At 47.9% G+C, this 23,892-nt stretch overlaps 1 protein-coding gene and 1 long non-coding RNA gene across 3 annotated transcripts in view; one reads left to right on the top strand and one right to left on the bottom strand.

Moving 5' to 3' along the window:
* Positions 1-3,690: 3,690 nt before the first annotated feature.
* The window catches only part of MYOM3 (myomesin 3), a 66,146-nt gene continuing 45,944 nt past the window's right edge, over positions 3,691-23,892 (bottom strand). The window contains exons 37-38 of one of the 2 annotated variants that reach the window (XR_005064608.1): positions 22,852-23,553; positions 3,691-3,705 (exon numbers count right to left, since the gene is read on the bottom strand). Coding sequence is in view for 1 of the 2 variants with exons in the window: in XM_037032880.1 (XP_036888775.1) it covers positions 23,290-23,553 (264 nt within the window). In the remaining variant the exon portion in view is untranslated. Of the gene's footprint in view, positions 3,706-21,883; positions 23,554-23,892 lie in introns of those variants that run through there. The other variant, XM_037032880.1, reaches the window with a different exon arrangement.
* On the top strand, positions 5,530-11,477 carry LOC118977787 (uncharacterized). Its single transcript, XR_005064609.1, has 3 exons — positions 5,530-5,647; positions 6,188-6,340; positions 11,347-11,477. It is a non-coding gene; the product is annotated as an uncharacterized LOC118977787 (long non-coding RNA).

The raw sequence follows: 23,892 nt of genomic DNA, 5'->3' as shown, positions 1-23,892 counted from the left end.
ATAGTGTTTCTGAGCTTCATCTGCGCGGTCGGTTGGGTCAGTAGTTCGACCCTTTTCATAGCTGGTTCCATTGTGTGGAGCAAGCGCAGTTCGGGCTTGGTGGTAGGCCGTTCTCTTGGTGATGGACATTTGGGTTCTTTTCAGGTTTTGATCGTTACCAATAAAGTTGCTAGGTATACGTGTGTATAAATCTTTGTGTACACACATACTTTTATTTCTCTTGGGTAATGTCAGCCGTGGAACAGCTGGGTCTTATGGTAAATGCACGTTTAACTTTATAGGAAACTGGGCACAATTGGCTTTTGCTCACGGGGACTGGAATTACTGATGCCTCATGAGTTGGGTGCAGAGGCAATTTCAAGAAGGGACAGCAGGGTCCTATTTCAGTGAATAATGTGCCAATTTAAGGAAGTCCATGAACACCTGCCCGTAGGAAGCTGAGAACAGGTGGGGCAAGAGTCAGGCAGGGAACTGGCTGTGAGGGGTGATGTCTGAGGAGCAAAGTCAGGTAAGGGACCAGGTGAAGGAGCGTCGTGGGGACTTTGGAAGGATGTGGGGGAGGGGGGCACAAAACAGGGCTCAGGACGCAGGCTGAAAAATCTCTGTACAGTCTGGTTTAAAGTGATCAAGGGTTCTCTTCGGGCACCTTGCTTGTCTCCCCCTCTCTCCCTCTGTCTATCCCGCTATTGTCCAGGAGAAAGGAAGTCAGAAAGAGGAACACGTATTGGCCACTCTGTGCCGGGCACTCGTCATATTTATCTCGTTTAATCCTCAGAGTAACACAGTGAGGTTTGTGTTCTTCCTCAGTTTCTGAGACCAAGAGTATTTTAATGATTAGTTGTAGACAATCTTCGAAGGAAGGTTAGGTGAGGTCACCGCTGTTCATAGGTGAGGTCACCGCTGTCTCTCTCACCGCTGTTCAAGTGTCACCTGCTCAATTGCAGGTGACACTTGAAGGGATGTCAGCAAGTGAGAGAGACAGAGGAAAAGAGACTAAGAGAGAAACACCTGTGACAGCTAACAGAGAATTTGAGGAAGGAGATGAAGGGTAGCAGATGTCATCCTGCAAAGCAGAAGGTTGCTGGTTCGATTCTCTCCTCTCTTTCTCCCTCCCTTCCCCTCTCTCTAAAAATAAGTAATAAAATCTTAAAAAACAAAGTTACTTGACTAGCAGCCAGTGCCAGAAGGGCACCTTGACCTTCCCTTATCTCCTTGAATGCAGAAACCAAATGTCCCATGTCAAAGGAAGGCACCTTCCTGCACCCACCTGGAAAACACGCCTCATCGCTAGAGCCAAACAACTCAGAGTGGAAAAGTCTATAAAATGACTATTTTCTAATTTATTACTTTGTTTGAATTCCTCATTAATAAATACCCAAACCTTGTTTAGATTCCTTTCTAAAGGGTACCAACTTTCTTTGTCCGGTCAACTTTTTTTTTTTTTTTTGGTCTAAAAAGCATAAAGTTTCCTGGTTTGATCATTTCTTTGAGCCTCATTTTATGAAAGCAAAATATTGTGATTCTTCTGTGCACACACATGAAATTGGCTTTCCTCCTGTTAATCTAGTCCAGTCAGTTTTGCTTGATTGCTAATTCAGCTCTAAGAACTACGGAAGGGTAGGGGCGGGGAATTCTCCCATGCTCCGGGGACGGCACACCCGGACAAGCTTTGCCACAAACCCTCAATCCTCCCACGTGTTCCTCTCAGGGCCCATTCATCTTTCCTAAAAATCATGCACTTTCTCCTGAGAGGCCAACCCCTTTCCTCTTTCCCTATTAAAACGGTATTTAATCCTGAATTCTAGAGTCACCTCTTTGGGGTATTAATTTTTCCTGGGTATCTCCCATGCATGCGTGAGATATGCACGTGTCTGCTTTTTGCTTTTATAAATATTCTTTTTTAAAAAAATTATTTATTTATTTTTAGAGAGTGGGAAGGGAGGAAGAAAGAGGGAGAGAAACACCAATGTGTGGTTGCCTCTCACGTGGCCCCCACTGGGGACCTAGCCTGCAACCCCGCATGTGCCCTGACTGGGAATCGAACTGGCGACCCTTTGACTCGCAGCCCTCACTCTATCCACTGAGCTACACCAGCCAGGGCTATGTAGATGTTTCAATTGCTTTTTGCTTTTAACATGTCTTTTATTACAGATGTCTCAGCCAAGAACTCAGAAGTGTAGTACAGATTATAGTTATATTTCCTTTCCTACAGAGCCGAGACTTTTTGGAAGCATCCTTATGTAATGTGCACTGTAATTCCCTCCTTAAAACTTTCAGGAAAAACACTCAATATATTCATTTTGCTTTTGAGGTCAGGAGTGTATGTGTGTGTGTTTTAATGTGCTTATGTGTGAGATTGCCTTAAAGTCTTGGGTAGGTACAGGAGATTCAGTTACATCTGAGTTACATGTAAATGGAAAAACAGAGAATAATTTATTTGAGAGAGAACAATTTGCCCACGATCACCCAGCTGGATGCGGACTGACTGACTCCAGTGTTCTTCCCTTTGCTCTGTGTGGTCCTGCTGAGGTTTGAGGAGCTTGCCTTGGGTGCCAGAATGAGATACGTTCCTCTGTTTTGTAATTCCCATTTTTTTTCAGTGATTCCACCTGCAGATGGATGACGGCTGGTCCACATAACATGTGAAGGAAACCAGAATATGTCACCCCACAATATGCCTCTTCAACATAATTGTGTAGATTTGAAGGAAATTAAGAAACAGCCAATGCAGGAGAAGCTCTCTGTACCTTTTCCCTTTCTGCCTAAAGGCAGGGTATAAAATTTTATTTGCTGGAGATGACTTTAGACTCTCCTCAGCCCAGAGACGGCCCCGGAGGACTCTGTACACGAACCTTACTTGATTAATTTTCCCTATATATTTACCTTCACACAGTTTGCCAGCCTTAGAAGCCTAAAACCACTTTTATTTGTCCTGCCATTTCCCTACGAATGTATTGTTCTTTGTTGAAGATGCTACATAAGCCCGAGTTCTAAGCCATCTCTTTCAGTGATGCGTCCCTGACTTTCTCCTGTGTACACACGAGATATGCATGTCAATCAAGTTCTGTTTGTTCTTCTCTTGTTAATCTGTCTTTTGTTACGAGCCTGGTACTCAGTCCAGGCTAAGGATGATCCTAAGTAGCTATAGGATCATTTTTGCCCGCCCCCCACCTGACATCTGAAATCCACATACGTGGCATTTGAATTGCAGAAGCACAAAATGATATTTATCTTTAGGAGTCTGATGAAGACACTCGCATCCCTCAGTCCTGATTTACAGCTGTGTCCACATGTTGGGCTTCCCCTAGATACGCTATTAATTTTGTGATTTTTCACTGTGTGAGGAATATGCCAGAGTTTCAGAACCGGAAGTGGCCCCCAAGATAATTTAGGCCAATTCCCTCATTTAAAAAAATTATTCACTTTTAGAGAGAAGGAGAGAGAGGAAGAAAGAGAGGGAGAGAGAGAGAGAGAGAGATAGCCATGTGTGAGAGATACATTGATAAGTTGCCTCTCACACACCCCTAATCGTGGACCTGACCCACAACCCAGGCATGTGCCCTGACTGGGATTTGAACTGGTGACCTTTCAGTTCACAGGCTGGTGCTCAGTCCACTGAACCACACCAGCCAGGGCCCAGTTTCCTCATTTAAGTGATGAAGATTTGAAGCTTAAAGAATGGAATTGCCACCCCCTCTGCCTCTACTTTCAAGTCCTTCCATGTTTTATTTAATCAGCATTTAGTTATTTCTGAGCGTCCTTTTTCAACCTGTCCCGCTGTGCTCATTCCCCACCCTGCCCCATGAAACTGGTCATGTCCTTATGCCTTCCTGCTCTCTGCACAGATTGCTGTCACAGTTGGCTGGTCTGTTCGCATGTTTGTAGCTGTTAGGCTGGGAGCTTTCTGAAGACAGGGACAATGTTGAGCTCATGTTTTTTATCCTAAGGACTAGCACAGTGCCTGGGAAACACCCAAGTACTTGGTGAATTTCTTTTTATGTTAAATGTAACGCACAGCCGTAAACACTCAAACATATGGAAGGCGATCTTCCAGACGTTTTCTACGCGTGTACAAAGAATATGGAGCTGTATACATCTTTAAAAACATAAGACTCCGGCTATAGAAATGATTGTTATTTATTTCTTTTTCCTAATAAACACTTTGCCCAAATTCACTCCATTCTATCAGCCATCTATTTCTGTGTAGGAAACCATTCTAAAGCTTACCAGTGGCTTATAACAACAATCATTTGATTTGCTCAGGCTTCTGTGGGTCAGTATTTGAGCTGGGTTGGCCTGGGCTGGGCTGGGCAGGGGGCAGGGGCCGTCGGTTCTCCTGCTGGTCTTGTCTGGGATCACTCTCTAACCGCAGTCACCTGGCAGGTTGGTGGGGGCCTCAGCTAGGATGAGCACTGCTCCTTGGCCTTATCCCCCAAAAGGCTAGCCTGGGCTTCTTCGCGTGGCGGGCCTGGGTCCTCTGAGGCCTGCTGCTTCCCTAAGCTCTGCTCAGGAGTGAGACCCAGGGCCCCTCAGGGGCAGATCCTGGAGCTTGTAGAGTTCTGGGGGCTCTCTCTAAAGAAAATTTTAAAGTTACTAACATAAAAGCAGGATGAGGCCTCCGCAGGCGAGGTGCCCAAAGCCTGAACTTCATGAGCTTCCGGGTGGCCCATCTTCCTCTGGTCTTCTCTGCTCCTGGGGCCTCAGTGAGCCTTTGTGGATGCCACTGTCATTCCCATTCTCGGGAACAGGCCGGGGATGGAGGACAGCAGGGAGCAGTGACACCCAGTGCCCACGCTTCCCTGCTCTCTTCTCAACCCTGGGGCTGGAAAAAAGGCTCTTCCTCGATGCACATTCTTCTGAATGTATTGAGACATACATTTTGTGTTCGGAATCTTTCAGGACTTAGATTTTAAAATCCAACACCCTCCCCCCTTCCCTTTTTTCAAATATAGCCTCCCCATACATTTAAAAGGTCTATTTTGAAACTCAAAAGCTGAGAATGGACTCTTCGCTGTGCTGTATCCTCCCCTGGTCCCTTGCTTTCCCGGGGAGAGCCTTGCTTGCACTAGCTGCCTCTTGAAGAGGGGGAAGATTCAGGAGCAGAGTCCACATTAGCAACAATGTAAAATTATCCTCTCCAGCACAGTGAGAGCTGTTTATTCACAGAGGCCTAGAAGCCCAGGGGTGGAAAAATGTGAACTTTGCTCTTACTTGGGGATAGAATTTACTTGAGCAGATTTGATGAGGGGGGTGGGGTGAGGTGGGGTGAGGGTGGGGGCGGGGAGGGTGGATCCTCACACGCTGAACTGGAGGTGGATCGTGCTGGGGGTGGGGGGGGGGGCAACAGTGGGGAGGAAGGGCTCCGGCTACTGAAAGCCCAGACACGGGGTGTTGGTTGAGATGAGAGCGATGCCTCTCCCACTGGGTGAGGCTCTAACCAGAACACAGTGATGGCGGCTCACGGTTACCCTGGGGAAGGAACATGCTCTGGGTATAAAAGCTGCGAGAGCTGTGCTATCTGGAGTCTTCCCCTGCCAGCAGCAGACGGGCGAGCAGCGGGGTCAGGTGTATAGGTGGCAAGTGGTGGTGGTGCACCGGCTGCTTGTGGGCAAGAACAGAGGTTGGCGGAGACAGGCAAGAGGCAGAGGTAAGCTCAATAGCCGGAGGGTCTGGGTGATGGGGACTGAGAGCTGCAGGAACAGCATCCAAACCCCAGCCCGAGAGACCTGACCAACTGCAGCAGGGCTTCTAGCAGCCTAAGGCAGTGCCCTTGGGAACACCCGGCCCCTTGGAGTTCTAATCTGCTTAAGCTCAGGGTTGTCCAAAGAATTTACTGTTTATTCTAGCCAACACGTGGCAGAGGCCTCTGACTTCCTTCCCTTAGTGCATTTACTAGAAAAGGCATATAATTCCTTCCTCTGTCCCCTTGAGATTTATGTGTATCTCCTATGACTCAGGAGGGTCTTTCCCAAGGACCCGAGAGCCCTTCCTTTGAAACGTAACTAACCATCTGGAAGGAGCCCCCCACCCCTCCCAGTCTCTTCCTCTCCCGACTCTCTCACTCTCCCTTTAAAATGCCCTTTGCAAATTGGAACAGAGCTCAGCAATTTCCTGACTATCAGTAGCTCCCGAGAAAAACCTGTTTTTGCTGTTTGAACTCATGCCCAGCTTTGTTTATCTTTGACAGTTGCTAAGGGGTTGGCCATGGCCCTGGAGAAACTATTCTAAGCTGCTGCCTGGATGAGGAGCAATGACAGTGAGCTGTGTGTCCAAACCAATGGCATGATGCCCGCACTGGGGGGCCAGCCAATGGGACTGGTGCCTCGGGCAGCATTTGAAGGTACATTAGGGGCCACTACAGGGCAACATGGGGGGCTTTGGCCCAAGAGGGGCAGCCAGGTGTGCGGTCTGGAGCAAAGAGCATGAGAGACCCCCTGGAGAGACAGGTGGGAACCAGGAACCCCAGGAGGAGGCAGCTGGGGTCCTGCCCTTTCCCACACATTGGCTGTTGAAAATGTTACCAAATAGGGGACCTGGCCCCGAGCAGGTCTGCTCAGGGTGGCCTGTAGTGTGTGGGTTTATGACTTCGTGTAGGAAAGCTTTCACAACACAAGTCCAGATGATTTATTTTATTTTTGAAAAGACTTCATTTATTTTTAGAGAGAGGGGAAGGGAGGGACAGAGACAGAGAGAGATAAGCATCAATGTGCAAGACAAACTTTGGTGGCCCCTCTCACGCCCTGACTGGGGACCTGGCCCACAACCCAGGCACGTGCCCTGACCGGGAATGAAAACAAGCAAGCTTTCTGTTCTCAGGATGGCACCCAACCCAGGGAGCCACATCAGCCAAAGTGAGTCCTGGAGATTTTTAGAATATGTTTATTAAGGCCGGGGACAGTGAAACAAGGAAGGGCTTGAACAGCGGGAGCAACAGGAGGAGAGGGACTAGACGGGGACACGAGCCTGGGCTGGGCTGCTTTGGTTCACGAATAAGTCAGAGAAAAGGCCCCCTAGGCCCCCTAGGCCCCCTAGGGGACAGGCTCAAACTGGCACTGGCGGGAGCCTTCATTTCGAGGGGTTTTAAAAGCTGTGAGTGGTGGGGAGGTCTTAGGGAGGATCTCAGTGGAATAGTCATCAATTTTAGGCTGATGCACCAAAATGAGACTTACTCCCATAACTTCACCTGACCTTGGGCGTGGTTGGCAAATGGTACTAATTGGATTTCTGCTCTCTCACGAGGAGGGTGATTTAAGCCGTTTACCCCCTGGTTGGGGAGGAGGTTTAAGGTTTTAAACCTGTTTCCTCCTCTGTGGAGGAGGAAGGAAAAGTGTAAATATTTACTCCTAAGTGGCCTTGGTTTGGGGAAGGTAGGATTTACCAGACAGCGGCAAACTGTTTCTTTGACCATCTGTCTCCGTTTCTCTGTTCCGCTTGTCCTGGCTCACTAGCCTGCCTCCAAACCACGACTGGTCTGTTGAGGGACCTCATGGGTGTATACAGACCACAGATACAAACCCCAGTGTGTTATTGTGACCCTTCTTGGAGCTTTCTGTTCACCCACAGATCTCTTCGTTGGCAACCATTTCTGGAGGTCACGGTCTCTGAGCTCTTAAATGAAAGGATTCTTTTTTCATTTTTCCAGCAGGAGGGTAAAGGTTCTTTTGGGGAGAAAAAAATGCTGAAAATTCTAGTAAGTAGAATATGATTTGGAAGTCATATGGACTTGACAAGCATAAGGGGGCTTTTTTAGGGTGAGATCAGACTTTTGGGAAATTAAGGAAGCCCCATTGGGGGGAAGAGAGCTGGAAACAGGGCGCGAAGTTGAGAATCTGGCCCGCCTGCCCCTAGGGGACCAAGAGTGACCATTTCAAACCTGGATTTCAAGTGTTTATGTGGGGGGTTCAATGTTTGCTACGTTATTTGCAGTCAATGACGCTTCCTTATGTATTTTCATGTTAGAATGAATCGTTTGTTTTAGGCATTTTCCCCCCAGATAACTTAAGTGGGTACCCCCCCAGAGTAAATGGTACTTTGTTGATATAAGGACTTCAGCTAAATGAGTTCAGCCACCCTCTAACCTATTTCCAAAAGGAAACTTTTAAGATTTAAAAATATATTTAGGGTCGAGTGAAAGAAGCAAGGTACCAAAGAGTGATACCGTATAATTCCATCTGTCAGGTAGGAACGAATGTGTGCTTGTGAAAACCTCAGCAGTGCCCACCTCTGAAGCAGCCGGACTGCCAAGTCCGTCAGGTTCATGCAGAAGCCTCTGCGTTGCTAACATGGTCCTACGACTTGTTCTAGGCATTGGTGTTCTCGTTTTATACATTTGTCCAAACTCATCAAACTGCACGCGTAGGCCTTCTGCATTTCTCTGCACCCCAAAGCTACTTCAACAAAAATTTACAACATGATTTTAAAAGACACAGCGAGCTCCCACATTTTAGATGTTGAACTAGCTTGGATTGACTTCTTTGATCAACTCTGGAGGAACTTTTTTAAAAAAATATTTTATTTATTTATCTTCAGAGGGGAAGGGAAGGAGAGAAGGAGAGAAACATCAATGTGTGGTTGCCTCTCATGAGTCCCCTGCTGGGAAGTGGCCTGCAACCTAGGCATGTGCCCTGACAGGGAATCGAACCACTGTCCTGTGGTTCGCAGGCCCACGCTCAATCCACTGAGCTACAACAGCCAGGGCTGGAGGAACTCTTGAAGCCAGAAGAAAACATACATTCCAGAAGCAACGGAAAATAACCGGAAAATAACCGAGAGGCCGCCCCGCCTGTAGGTGGGGTCTGTCTTGAACCGGAGGGTGATAAGTGGGGTGATGGGTAGGTAGCTGCGGCCATTGGGCAGAGACCTTTGAGGGGGTGGGGGGAGTCCCCAGTAACCTGGGGTTACCTGGGGGTGGGGTAGTGCTTGAGGTCCTGGGGCCCACCCACTTCCCTCTCGTTAAACTGTCAGGCTGGCCTACATTCAGATTTAAACCTGGGCTCTTCCCACTGCTTACCCACCCATTAGCTGATAGATCCCTGATTTGATTCTTGTAATTTAGCCACACAGACTGAAAGGTTTTCCCTTTCGTCAGTTTCACTTTTCCTTTTCTCCTGCTTACTCCCGATTGCAGTGGCGGGGATCTTTTCCCATAGTGCGGGCTTTATTTTTTGTACTTTAAAACTGTTCCCACTGTGACAATTCCTTCCATAGGCACATGTAATGTTAGTTTCCTCATTTTTTCACCATTTTCAAAGTAAATATTATTTCTACATTTGTTTCTTTCATAATTGCCTCTTCCTGGTGCTTTCGAGGTTCTCACTGGCTTCATGCTTATTGGCTATTATGGGGTGGATAATGTATGAAAAATTACTTGGGCACACGGACAGCAACACGATAATGGAGTAACGGACCGGACTGTGTGCCGTTCCCAATGGTGGGTGTAAAGCTACCTCTCACTCTAGCCGATGCCATCTGTTGGTGGAGGGAAGAGTTGGCATTCTCTTTCTGGAGTTTTAATGTCTGCGAATCTGTAGACAAGGAAATGTGGGTGGAAAAGCTTCTCTATGCATACTATTCATTACGTGTAGTAGATATCTTTTCAATGCGTATGGATCCACTTCCTCCTTTTCATGGCTGCCCAGGAACCCATGCATGGTGTATGGGTCCTACACCGTGACTTAGTTAATTGTTCCCCTGTTGATGGACGCTGAAGCTGTTCCTTTTTCTTTCACTACAGATAATTCTATGAAATGTGTATCTTTAGGTTTAAATGTACAGTTGTTTGATTTCCTACGAAGTTGAGCCTCTTTTTGTATGTTTATTGGTCATGTTGATAAGTAAGCGTCTACCGCACAGTTTTTACATGCTGCACAATATTAACAGGCATGGCTGTGTCACAGCTTATCCAGGCAAACTGTAATGTTGAATATTGTGTTGTTTCCCTAGTGGCAAAATCAAATGCCTTTTCTATCCCCGGGACTGTCTTAAAGAGGGCCCACGTGTCTGGTTGACCAGCTGTCTGAAAAATGCCCCGCGGTTACTGAACTGGCTTTTGTCCTCAATGTGGTCAGGGGGTTTCAGATATTTATACTTTACTGTGGCGACAGAGAACCACTATTATTTTAAATGTTTACCTAAATTACTTTAAATGTTTACCTGAGAACCAGCCAAACCTCCACACTCTCCTCTATTATTCTGAAAAAATAATTATCAAATTATAGTTGAATAAGCATTATACCAGAACCATCTTGATTCATATATGTGTGTGTGTGTGTGTGTGTGTGTGTGTGTATATTTATATACCTGTCTTTTAAATTAGCACCTGTTTTATTTGTCTATTGGAAGATTCAGAGCATCGTAATTTGTCGTAAAAGCAGAAACACAGACATGAAACTAATAGGACAAACTTTTTAGCATTTTAAGGATTTTTCTTCTTAGCGTCCCTCAAGGGCACTTACTTGACCAGTTTATACAGCTGACTGGTATCACCATTAAAGGTTTTTACATCAGCTTGAATTTTGGGCGTGATTGGTCTGTCGTGTTGTGTTTATCTTGACTTACGAAGCTGCATCGTAGTTGATGGATTTAACACATTCTCTCTGAGCAATCAGCAGGTAATTATAGACCCTGTGATTTCTTACCGTGCATCCTTGGGAAGGACCCTTGCCTCCCTGCTTTAATCTTTCTATTGAGGGTTAGACACGTATTGCAAAATTCATAGCCTGCCCTGATCCTAAGTGCTTGGTAGGTTTTTGGATATGAACGCATCCATGTGACCATGACCCAAATCAAGATGGACAATGTTTTCCGCAACCCGGAGAACTTCCTCCTGCCTCTCCCGAGTGCATGCCACCCCCTTCTGGAGGTAACCACACTCCTGACTTCTGTTGCCATCAGCTTTGCCTGTTCTTGTGCATACAGTACATGTTCCTCTGTGTGGCTCCTTTTGTTCAGCCTTCTATCTTTGAGATTCATCCATATTGTTGAGTGTGCAAGGAGCCGTCTTGTTGCCCTGGCTGGTATGGCTCAGTGGATTGAGTGCCAGCCTGTGAACCGAAGGGTTGCCGGTTCGATTCCCAACCAGAGCACATGCCTAGGTTTCGGGCCAGGTCCCCAGTGGGGGGCATGCGAGAGGCAACCACACATTGATTTTTCTCTCTGGCTCTATCTCCCTCCCTCCTTCTCTCTCTAAAAATAAATAAATAAAATCTTTTTAAAAAAGAGCTGGTGTTGCTGTTCAGTATGGTCCTATTGTACGACTACCACAGTTTATTCATCTGTTGATAATTTGAATTGTTTCCAGTCATTGGCTCCTATGCAAAACATTCTTGTGCATGTCTTTTTGTGCAGTTATTTCTCTTGAATACTTAGAACTGGACTTGCTGAATGAGAAGATAGCCATATATTTAGCTTTAGAAAAATCAGAAGCTAAATATATGGACAGATTTCCGAAGAGGCTGCACCATTTATATCCCTACCAGCAAGAGATGAGCATTTGGGTTGCTCCGGTCCTTGTGAGCCCTTATCATTCTGTTGTCAGTCTTTCTAATCCAGCCATTCTGACGGCGTGTTGTGGCATTTCTTCATGGTTTTAGTTTCTAGTTCAACTAAGGCTTTACATTTTTTATCTAAAAGCCTTTATATTTTGTGCAGTGGAATATGCCAATCATCTAAAAATGGCTTCTAAGGTAATTGGGTAACTTTCACCAGCTTGCTCTTCCCAGCCTGGGAATCCGTGTCCTCCTGGCCTCATGAATGTCTGGTGTGTGTGTGTCTGTGTGTGTGTGTGTGTTTACTTGGCAAGTCTTTGTTTTAGGGAAGAAGCTTTCTCTAGAATGCTCTTGGCCTGTGTGGTCATGCCAGGTGACCCCACCCGTGGTAAGCCCCTCAGATAAGGTATCTTTTCAGTTTTAGGGAAGATCTTTGTGGGCCCATGTCCCAGAGAGTCGGTTCAGAGCCTGTTCACATGGGATTGGGAAGGGTGAGAAATTTGAGCAGTTCTGCCTCTTAAATATCAATCTGGGTGAAAAAGCCTGAAGGAGCGAATTTTGCTGGCCCTAGGCAGACACTGGGAGTGCCGTAGCTGCCTCTAGCGCACATTGAATGGGGCCATCGTTAGGTCAGAGGTAAACCTCCTGACTCTAAGTGACAGCTCAGAAGTTACTTTCCCAGTATAAAATAATTTATCTATTTATTACTGTGCCACTTACAAGTTATGGCTTCTACTCTGCAAACTACATTTCTGCTCCTCCAGCTGGTCCCCACTGGACTGGGCAGACGGATGATGCTGGAGGAGGCTGCAAGGCTGGTGGAGGAGGGGACTTGCTCCTTTCAGTTTGTTTCCTGTTCCCATCAGGGTCTCCCCAGCAACAGATCTTACTCCAGCAGCGGCAGCAGCAGCAGCAGCAGCTGATGCTTCTAACAGCAGAAGCGTCTGCAGGCATCCCCCTCACCAGCACCAGCAGCGGCACCGGCCAAGCAGCGCCTCCTCCTTAGGGGTCTGAGTTTTCCTTCTGCAGGGCTCACCTCTGAGTTTCTCAGTTTCCACTCCTCCTTTGTTTCCCCTGCCCTGGCTTAGCTGCTTCCTGCACTTGCCGCCTCTGCGAGAGCTCAGTCTCCTCCTTTCCCCCTTTAGTTACCAAGTGAACAACTTCACACCTTATTAACAGTGCTGTATGTTAAATCATCTCTGTTCATATCTCTGAGGTGATTTCTGTTTCCTGAAACCTTCCTTCCTTCCTTCTTTCCTTCATGGGGTAAATCAATTATTTTTCATGTGTCTTCTGACAAGATGGTATGAGCTCAGATTAAGTGACCTGTTGGAGTTTCTGCAATGGTTGTTACCCAAAGGGGGATAATTTAGGCCATTTAATATTTTTAGTGGCACATATTTTAGCTAAACTCACCTTTCAGGAAAAAAAATTAAATTGCTTCTGAACTCTGGGGATCCCAGAGACAATAGAAACTATGTTGAATCAGGAAGAATTCTGAGATGTTTAAAAACAACCTTCCCAGTGAAAGGAGCACCTCCATTGCTTGAAAGGGACAGAGGGTTGGTCTCCAGTGGAGATTACTATTGGGGTTTCTTAGCAACAGTGGCAGAAACAGTATTTGTACGTAACAGGGCTTTAATTCTTCCAGGAAAAGAGACCTCACCTTATTTAATTATGAAAGAGCCCAGGCAGGAATCAGCCTTAGGAAACTGAATAAACGTCCTTTGGAGCTGCAGGACGGGACCAAGAGGCGGGGTGGGGGGGGGGCCGGGGGGGGGGGCCTCGTCACCCGCTGACTTCAGGGCTTCACCCTCATCGTGGGTTTGGCAGACAGGGTGAAAAAAAAGCCCAGTCCAGCCTGCGATTAAACCAGCAGACTCACCCAGTTGAGTGTCCCTTTCCCCAGGCTGGGAATGCTGGGGCGGGGGGGGGGGGGGGGGGGGCGCCAGNCAAACTCTCCTGTCCCCCCCCCCCCCCCCCCCCCCGTCACCCCCCCTGCTGTTTTGGGCGTCTCCCCAGGGATGGGGGAGGGGGAAGGAAAGGTCTTCCTTGTGGCTTCAGCAGTAGTCTGGCATTGGTGCCTGGGAGTGTGGTAGAAGTCCAAGGATGACTCGTGAGCTGATTTCTGTGGATTTTTTTGAGGTCCTCTCCCTGGGGATGGCCGCCTGCAGTTCCACGGAGTGGGGGACAGGTGCCTCCTCTGGCTGGCCACCCCGCCTTACCTTCTGTGTCTGAGGGTCGGTGAGAGCCAGATTCTCTGCTTGGATGTTGCCTGGCTTCTGGTAGGAAACTCTTGGGCAGATTTCTTTGGGGGCATCTCTCTCCTGACAGTCCCCGGTGGGGTCTGCCCACGGGGAGCACGCGTATTTACCATGCGGTAGGTTAGCCTTCTCTCCCCGCAGACAGATGTTTTACCAGCTTTTACAGTGTGCAATTCAGTGGCGTTGTATATTCACAATGTTGTGTAACCATCACCACTGTCTGGTTCCAAAAGTTTTTGTCCTTCCAAATAGAAGCTGGATACCCATTAAACAGTAACTCCCCACTCCCTCCTTCCCCCAGCCCCCCACGACCTCTATCCTACTTTTTATCTCCATGAATTTGCCTGTTGTAGGTTCCTCTTATACATGGAATAAATACAATATTTGTCCTTTCGTGTCAAATCTCGTCTACATTATAGCATGTGTCAGAATTTTATTTCTTTTGAAGAATAGATAACATTCCATTGTAGGTAATACTACATTTTGCTTATTCATTTATCTGCTGATAAAGACTCGTGAGCTTTTACCTTTTGGCTGTTGTGAATAATGCCACTGTGAAGTGTACAAGTGTCTGCTCGAGGCCTCGTTTTCTCCGATTCGGGGAATGTGCCTGATGATAGTACTGTTTATTCGTTCACATGCTCATTGTCTCCCTTCCACCAGAATACGGACCCCAAGGCCTAGAACAGTGCCTGACTCACCGTAGGAGCTCCACACAGGTTTTTGAAAGGAACGAATTTCTCAGGTAAACCAAACAGGGAATTATCAAAATAACCCACCTCATGGAGCTGGTAAGGGGGTTACACGCAGTCCCCCATGTCCCACCACAAAGCCCTAGTGCCTGGCCCCAGTTCACCTTACATTAGCTCTGAGTCTAAAGGGATACTTCACCCAGCCCAGGTTCCTGGAGTTCATGATTGCTTTTTTGGCTTCTATTTAACTCTCTGTTGCCAGCTAAGATTTTTTTGACCTTCTCCCATTTACCCAAAGCTTCGAGGGTACCAAATATCAGGATAATCAAGCCCTGGCTAGTGTAGCTCAGTGGATTGAGTGCCGGCCTGTGAACTGAAGGGGTCACTGGTTTGGTTCCCAGTCAGGGCACATACCTGGGTTTCGGGCCAGGTCCCCAGTTGGGGGCATGTGAGAGGACTAATATATATTTTTCTCTTTGAAAAAAATATAAGGCAAGTTTATTATAGAGATTTTGAAATATACAGAAAAGAGAAGAAAATAAACATGAGTTATAATCCCACCATCCAGAGAGTTCACTAATGTGTGTATGTTTATTCTAGTTTTCTAAAAGATAAAGTTTTCATTTTAATAAAATAAAATCACTTTCTGTATACTGTTTGAAATCTGCCTTTTGATTTTTTAAAAAGATTTTATTTATTTATTTTTAGAGAGAGGAGAAAGGAAGGAGAGAGGGAAACAGCAATATGTGGTTGCCTCTCAAGTGCCCTCTACTGGGGACCTGGCCCTCAACCCAGGCATGTGCCCTGACTGGGAATTGAACCAGAGACCCTTTGATTCGAAGGCCAGCACTCAATCCACTGAGCCACACCAGCCAGGCGAAATCTGCCTTTTGCTTTTTAAAATCTATTCTGAACATTCTGAACAACTTTCCACACATCTCAATTTTTTTTGCAACATCATTTTTTAGAATGAACCGCTAATCGTGATACTGGGTTGTAACTGTATATTATGCAGATTACCCTTAGAGCTTCCCTACAGATCACAGATGCTTTTCTCAGTTGGCTTTTACCTCCTAACTTTTAGGGTGAGCCCGTCCTTCCATCAGTTGGCCATGGTCCAACCAAACCAGCCATTTCTCTGGGAAGCCATCTGACACAAGGCATTTCTCATGGGGGCAGGCCCGTGTCTGGTTTGGTCATCACCGTATTGCCAGAGCCTAGAGTGAAATAGCAACTCAGGAAACGTGTATTGGCGGATCCACTCACATCGATTCTGCCCTGAGGGGAAGGCCCAGGTGCCATCCCTGGTCGCTGGCTCCCATTCTTGCCGTGTAGGTCGTCTGTTTTCCACCTCATAATCTGTGCCCTTTGACCCAGGAATTTCTCTTCTACAATCTATCCTAGAGAATTTTCCAGAGATGCCAGCAGATACTTTTCTATCTATATACAAGGAGGTCCATCCCAGTTTTATTTATACTAGTGAAAAATTGGAAACTATTTCTAGCAAGATGGAAATGATACATAACTGTATCATAGAGAAACACTAAGATGGGGTTTTGAAATGCTTTTTGGTGATGTGAGAGAATCTTCATGGTTTAATGACATAAGAAAAATGCAGAGTATAAAATTATATATGAGATCTCTCGACTCTGTTAAGCCTACTGTGGAGAACACCAAAATAATCTTAACAAGTGGGTGCATGATTGGGGGGTGCTTTTAGCTGCAGGGAACCAAAAACCTGATTCATGATGCCATAGCCCTGAGGGGCTTATTTTTCTCTCACAATTAGTCTGGAGGTCTGAAGGCCTGGGGTCAGCCGCTTGGTGATGTCGGAGGGTCTCCCTGCCCCTCTCTTTTATGGTCCCACATGGCTGCCCCAGCCCCAGGCATTATGTGCACATTTGAGGCAGGAAGGAAGGAGGGGAGTAACACTGTGCCTGCAGCGTCTGTGCCTTTTATCAGGACCATCAAGACCTGACCGACGTGCTCCAGCACATTGCTGCTTAGGTGTCTTCGACCAGAACCATGTGCTATGGCCGTCCCCAGCTACACGGGCCCTGGGGACGTGAGATTTTAGCTCCGCAGTCTGCAGAGTGGAGGTGGCAATGGGGAAAGGGTGGGAATCCCTGTTAGGTTAGTTCACACACTGTGTCTTCCCCCTGTGCTTATTTCTGGCTGGTAGACTTATGGATATTTTTGCTTTTCTTCCTTCTTCATTTCTGCCTTGTCCAATCTTCCTACCAGTAGCATTTATAATTTCTGAAATTGAAAAAAAAATACAGTAGATAACTACTTTAAAATTCCCTGGTGAGGTTGTGGGCTCCTGTGTGTGGAAGAGTCTATAATGTCATCACTCAAAAATGTACGGAAGAAACTGATGCTGTCGCAGCTGGACTGACCAGTCTGCCTTCTCCAGCAGACCGTGGCCCCCAGGCCCCCGCTCCCGGGCCCAGGAGCAGTCCCAAGGGGAAACCTACCATTTGTTTCACTTTTATCGGGCACTGCACTAATTATTTGGTAAGCATTGCTGCATCTGATTCTTACAGCAGTCTCTCTTTTTCAGACGAGGGGCAAAAGGCTTAAATAACAAATCACACAGCACATCACGTAAAGGGCAGAAGTGAAGCTGGGCCTCAGATGATAGCATCAAGTTTTAATTTTGTACGTTCCTATCATATCACAAGCTCAGTAAAGATTGTGTTGGATGAATGCGGAGTGGGTGAATCATTTGTATGTGTAAAAACTGTAGCCATGACTTGGTCATTGTTTCTTGTAGGGCATCTACGTTACCATTAATCTTCATTAGGGAGGTTAAAGAATGACAGGCTGTATAAATCGCCTGGGAGAGAGGAACTCTGCGCTCACTTGCCTGTGTCCAATGCCCTTGACTCATTGTTGGGTGTGTAATTAATACGACTCCAGCTGCAAAGACGGCCAAGGACTGATTTCCCATGGCGTCTTTCAAATTTCTTATTATAAAGAAATTCAAACACATACAAAAGCAGAGAGAATGGTAGTATGAACCCCATGTATTTATCTCCCAGCTTCAAGAGAATTATCAATATCTTGCTAACTTTTTTCATTGATCTCCCTTCCTCCACCCCCCGCCCCCCCCAACTGGAGTATTTTAAAGCAAACACAAGGGCTCATTTCACCATGAACATTTCTGTGGTCGGAATGAAGGGACTTTTGTGTGGCCGGTGTTTCTCTTTCTTTAGATCTGCTGGCACAGGAAGCGATGATTTGGAAAAGTCAGGCGAAGAGGCTTCTGGGAGGCCCCGGGGAGGAGAGGCACGTTCGGCACAGGCCGTGCGATTTGCTTCGCTCTCAACCTAGGGCACTTCTTGGCTGAAACTCCTCCAGCCTCAGGATCTATACTTTTCTCGAATGCTGAAAATGAGAAATCTGGCTTCCTGTAACTGGAGACATCTGGGTAGTGTTGCTTGTGAATCCGTTTTTGGCATGAACATGTCACCCAAGTCGCTTGAAGTGATTTGGAAATTTTGAGGCACCCAAAGCGTCTGACTAGAGCGGTGGCGGCTGAGGCTGAGTGGGTGGATGTTAATTGTTGCACGGGCCGGTCGTTTTCCATCGGGGGGTCCTGCTTCCTGTGTTTTTCCTGTTTACCGCTCTCAATGCTTTTAGGCCAAGGCTGGCATGTATTTGAAAGGGACTGATACGTGAAAGGTGGCAGAACGGGTGAGGGGGAGGAGTGGTGGCCGGTGGTGTGATAAAGGGGGTATCCACTGGCTGCCGGCAGCCCAGCCTGCCGAGGGCTCCGTGAGGGTTCTTGGAGAACGCTCTGGGGGTGTGTTTGCTGCTGGGCGCCAGCAGATAAGGGAGACCAAGTTCCTGACTTTCTGAGTCCCGTACAGGGTACTGGGACCAGGCTAGACCAATTGAGCCCTTTCCCAGGATGAGCCAGTAAAAGCATAACACAAGGAGTAATTGGGAATTATAGTGAGGGAGGAACAAGAGGGGTCCAGCAAGCAGGATGCTGGGAGTAGTTTAGGCCACGGGCAGGAACAGATGGGCAAGAGGAGAATAAGATGTGAATGAGGTGAAGCTGGGGAGTCCGGCATCATTGGACGATGACCTGCTGCCCTGGGCTCAGGAGATACTGAGTAGCTGAAGTGGAAAAGACCCGTTTTGCCCGGAGGGAGGTGGTTGATCTGTAACTCTGAACTTGTTTTGGTTGGTAACATTTCTGGCAACAAATGCGTGGGTTTTTCCACACCAACAACCAGTTCTCCAAACCCCCAGCCCCCCGGATGTCAGCATTGTTAGCCTACCCTGTTACTTCACTTCTGACGCTAACTACTCAAGGTCAGTGTCACATCCCGCAGGTTTAAGGGCTCAGTCCCACAAGACCACCCTCACTTCAGACACCAGTCGAAAGTCTCAGTGCCACCTGCACTTGTGACTAACCAGCTGTAAACCGAGGGGTCCCATGACTTCCTCCTCAGACTCGATAATTTGCTGGAACAGCTCACAAAACTTGGGGAAATATTTTACTTCCATGTACTGGTTTGTCGTAAAGAATGCAAATGAACAACCAAAGGAAGGAATGTGCAGCAGAGTTACCGTGCCCTCTCTGGCTGTACCACTCTCCGAGCACCTTGAGGTGCCAACAAACCTGGAAGCCCTGCAAATCCCATCATTTAGGGATTGTTATGGAGGTTTCATTACTTGGGCATGATTGATCAGGTCATTGATCATTGGTGATTCAGTCCGTCTCTAGCCCTCAATCTCTAGTCCTTCTCCCGTCCCTGGAAGTTGGGGGGTAGGACTGAAAGTTCCAAGCCTGTGATCACACCTTGGTCTCTCTGGAGACCAGCTCCCTGGTCAGAAGTCATTAGCAAACAAAAGACACATCACCCTGGAGCTTCCAGGGGTTCGGAGCTGTGAGTCAGGACCCAGGGACAAAGACTAAACCTTTATTTTTTATTATATCACAGTATCCTTCGGCAAGGTTCATCCTACTTTCTCCTACCTGAGTGGGTTGAGGTTACAGTGGGATTAAGTGGGAAGAACTAAGAGAACAATGAAAGTTCCCAGGGACCTCCATCCCCTCTGTCTCACTCTTGGGAGCTGCCCTGTCCACGTCTTCTTGGCTGGGACCTTAAAGGAGAATCCGGCTGAGACTGGGCTCTGGGAGATGGAAGCAGGGAAGAGTGAGCAGAGCAAACAAGGGTGATGGGGGATGGGGGTCTTCAGGAAGCTTGCTCAAGCATGCTGCTCTGAAGCCTCTGTCCAGGGAGACTGGACAAGCAGAAACTGCCCATAGGCAGCACCACAGCTCAGCTCCCAGACTGGATTCTCACCGAATGACGGAATTCACAGCAACTTCAGCCCCATGACGCACTGTTTCTGAGCAGCTTCTTAGCATGCAAAGCTCACTTCCCACCGACAGGGGGTGCTCACACCATGTTCCAGGAAGGCCAACAGTGGGATAAAGGGATAAATGCCACTCATGATAAATTGCTGTGTACCATGGTCCCCCACCCAGTCCACCTCCACCAGTGGAGAAAATTTTACCCTTCTGGACAGATGGAGCCAAGCAGCCACTTCCATTTACACATCTGCTCAGTGATTTGCTCATTCATTACTTTGGCAGTTCTTACACGTTTATTGAGAATTTATGATTGCTTCACCTCTGGGCTCTGGGCTCCATGTACCTCTCTGCATTGCTCAGGGCCAGCATGGCAGAGTAGACTGTCCTCTGAACCAGGGCCCAGGGACTCTGGTTCTTGTCTTGACCCTGCCATTTACCACCCAGGTTCTCAGCTGCCGTATCTGTGAGAATGGGGCTGGTGACGCTGTTCCATTAACCTGGTGGCCACTGAGATATTGAGACCTGAAAAGTTGGCGTTCGTGCTGCCTGTCACCACCAGAACCAGTAAGTGGAGACAAGGGTTGAATCTTTGCAGGCACTTTATTCAGCTGCTGTGATCTGAAAAGATAGTGGGTTATATACCCTCAAAAAACCATCTTAACATCTCAAGCTGACTTTTTTATGAGAAGAAGGGCAGGTAAGAGATTTGGGAAAAGGTCAGTTGGATACGAGTTGCAGACCAGGAGCGATTATTTTCCTAGTACTTTTTTTATCTGCCGATCAACAACTCACAAACCCTCTGCATCACTGGCGGACCCCCTGGGGCACAAAGGTTGACTTGCTGGTGACTTCCTGGGGTCAGTAGTCTGCAGTCCGGTTCCTGGAATAACAGCTCTCCACATGCCTTAATCACTTAAGCCTATCAACTAAGGCTAAAACCTTTAACTCAGTGAGTTCCCCTATCAATTGTGAGAACGCCCTGAGATTTTTTGTCATTATCACACTCTCTGCCTCCCTCCCTGGGCTGGGGTGCCGATCCTGTGAAGGAGAAGGGAGGATGCTTTGTGTGAAGGTGAAACACGTGTGTAAGCATGTCCAGACGGCTATTGGGAGTTAAGCACATGGATACTGTGCTTTCTGATTTCTTTGAGATCGGTGACATTTTCCATCGACACACGTAAGAAGCCAAGTCTCTCCACGGAGATTCCAAGTGCCAGAGTGGGAGGGAGAGTGAGCACGGGCCTTTTTCTTTATCAAGTCATCCAGAGAAGAGAAAAGCAAAGGAGGATTGAGTTCTGGGAAGTGATAAGGGTCTTAGTGTCAGCTTGATGGGGGACTCAAATGTTGGAGACCTGTTTGGTTTCAGGTAATAGCTAATAAGTTTAGTAATCGGTGTATGTAAAAAGCTGTTGTTTCAGGAATCTAAGGTGTGCCCCACCCTGACTCCAGGAGACCAGGTTAGCAGTTCCACCTCCGGGCCTCCGGAGGACGGGAAGCAATTAAAGTGGCATCTGAGTCACTGTGCTCCAGGGGGAGACGCCCATTGCCCAGGGCACAGAAAAAGAATGCTGTAGCTTTTATCTGATGGACTTTTTCCCTGAATTCCAATACCCTTACCTACACTTTTCTTCTCCTTATAATAAGGGTTGGTTTAAAATAGAATTGAAGGTGGCCTGTTAGGGTACATAACCCGCCATCTTCTCACGTGGCCGGCCACCTGAACAAAGCGCTCATAAAGATTCAGTCGTTGGGTCTGGCAGGTGACAGGCAGCATGAACACCGCCTTTTCTGGTTTCAAGCTGAAAGGGCCCTTGGAAATGAACTTCCAGACTTCTTTCTTAACTTAATTTTGTTTATTGATTTAGAGAGAGAGAGAGAGAGAAGGGAGAGAGATTGATTTGTTGTTATGCATTCATTGATTGATTCTTGTACGAGCCCTGACAGTGGATCAAACCTGCAACCCTGGCGCATTGGGACACCCTAATTTCGCCGAGGCTCAGCCTTCTTTATTTATAGGCAGGAAATTGAAGACCAGAGAAAGGGACAGAATTGCCCAAGGTGTGGTTGCCTCTAAGACCTGCCCGATTCCCCATCCCCGTTCCCAGCCAGCGCATGTTCAGATGCCCCGCCTCCCTCCCACACCCTTGAACCCCTGGCCTGACTGCACCGTGAGCCCAGAACGAGAGCTGGGGGATGTAAGTTACCCAGCATGCCTGATGCTTGATGGAGGTGGGAGCGGTTCATTTCACCCTGAAGTTCAGAAGTCATTTCAGAAACCAGAGTCTCCTATTGGTGTTGGGACTATAGGGGAATTTTTATTTTCTCCTTATGGGTTTCACGATTTTCCAACATTTCACAACAAACATCTATAACTTTATAAACCTCACTCAGTCCAAATCTTGTGTTTAATAAGAAGGAAATTGGAGGGTGTTGAAATGCCCCGCTCTGAATTGAGGTCCATCAAGCAAGGCCACCTGGTGTCTGTCACAGCAGGCAGAGGCCCCAAGCTGGGAGCAGTCCTGGAGGTCATCCAACTCACCAGCCTGGCACTCAGTGCCACCAGGGCAGGGTCACTGCCCCCTGCCCCACCCCCCTTGCCTTTGCTGTCACTGTGCCCCACTCTTGAAATGTCCTCATCCCGTCAGCCCTCCAACTTGGACTCATTTTTCAGGGTCCAACCCAACTCTGCCAGTTCTCTGAAGGGGTTTTAAAGTCCTCGTCCCTTTGGGACAAACATCTGCGTCTCCCCTGTGACCACAGTGGCACTTTGTTGCAGTTTTGTAACCCTTAGCCTCTGCCTTGTCCTGGAGCCTTTGCACCCAGGCCTGACTCCCCAGTGGGCGGAAGCCTCCTCGAGAGTGGGGCCTGGATATTATTTGTCTTTGTGCTGCCAGTGCCTCCCTTAGCCTGGCACACGCTGAATGTTGGTGGAACTTTCGGGAATGGAAAACAGAGTACCCCAGAAGAGGGCTGCCGGGCTCGATGGCTCTCCGGCAGGGCCGACAGCCCCAGCGCTACTCACACTCGGGGCTGGACAGGTCCCTGGGGTGGGGAGCTGCGGTGTTTCCAGGCACCCGATAGGCATGTCTGTCAACAGACACCCCCAGCTGTGCCAACCAAAGATGTGGACGCCGCCTTTTGTCCTCCAGGTTGAGGACAAACACCACTGGTGTAGGGTTTATAAAGGGTGTTCGTAAACGACCCCGGGAGTAGGAATTCCCGTCTGGTAGGTGAGCGAGGCAAGGCTCGTGGAGAGTGCAGAGTTGAAGCTGGGTCTCGCATGTAGGTGTCTCATTCCAAGTCCGGGGCCGATCCCACCATCCTGGAGGCCTGCTGGGACCCCAGCAAGGTCTTTGCCGTTCCACTGTGGTGTGTCCATTCTGTCCCACCCCCATGTCCCGTTTTCTCCCTTGTCCCTGTCCCCTCTGCCCTGCCCCCGGGGCCTGTGCCAGGCTGTGACTCACTGGTTGACCTTGCTGGTCCACGCAGACTAGACCTCAGGCTGTCACTCCTCACATATCCTTCAGCACCTCGAGCTCCTCCCCATGCTTGAACACGCTGATGGTGACCTGCCCCGTCTCCGAGCCGTACTTGTTCTTGACAAAGACGCCGTAGCGCCCGCTGTCCTCACTGTTGACCTTCTCGATGGTGATGGTGACCTCTGACCCCCTCACCTCCATGTGGTAGCGGTCAAGGAAGGCGACAGGCTGGTCATTCTTCAGCCAAGAAATTTCAGGGGCAGGGTCTCCTGAGATGACGCAGGTCAGGCACAGGGTCTGGAAGGACAGGAAGGGAACGCCTCGTCATCTCGTTACAGTCGCGGCATTCACCCCGCCGCCCCAGAGAGCTCCCGGTGCAGGTTGTCCTTGGGATGAATCCTTTCTGCGTGTTTTATTGTATCGCATAAAGAGATGACACTAAAGGGAGAGACTTTTTATTGTAACCCCATGTCCTCCGTCCTCAACTTTTCTTCAAGAACACGCATCAGTGAGGATCTCAGATCATCATTATTCTGGCAATCTGCCCCAGAATGGCCTGCACTTGGCTTTACTGCTTTTTGCTGCATATATGTCCTTATGGTTTTACCGTGCAAAGAAGGCTATATTGCTTCCATA

Source organism: Sturnira hondurensis, unplaced genomic scaffold (genome assembly GCF_014824575.4).
Source record: "Sturnira hondurensis isolate 20B ecotype Veracruz unplaced genomic scaffold, ASM1482457v3 Scaffold0021555, whole genome shotgun sequence".
Lineage (NCBI taxonomy): Eukaryota > Metazoa > Chordata > Mammalia > Chiroptera > Phyllostomidae > Sturnira > Sturnira hondurensis.
This window is presented reverse-complemented; position numbering and strand designations above follow the sequence as displayed.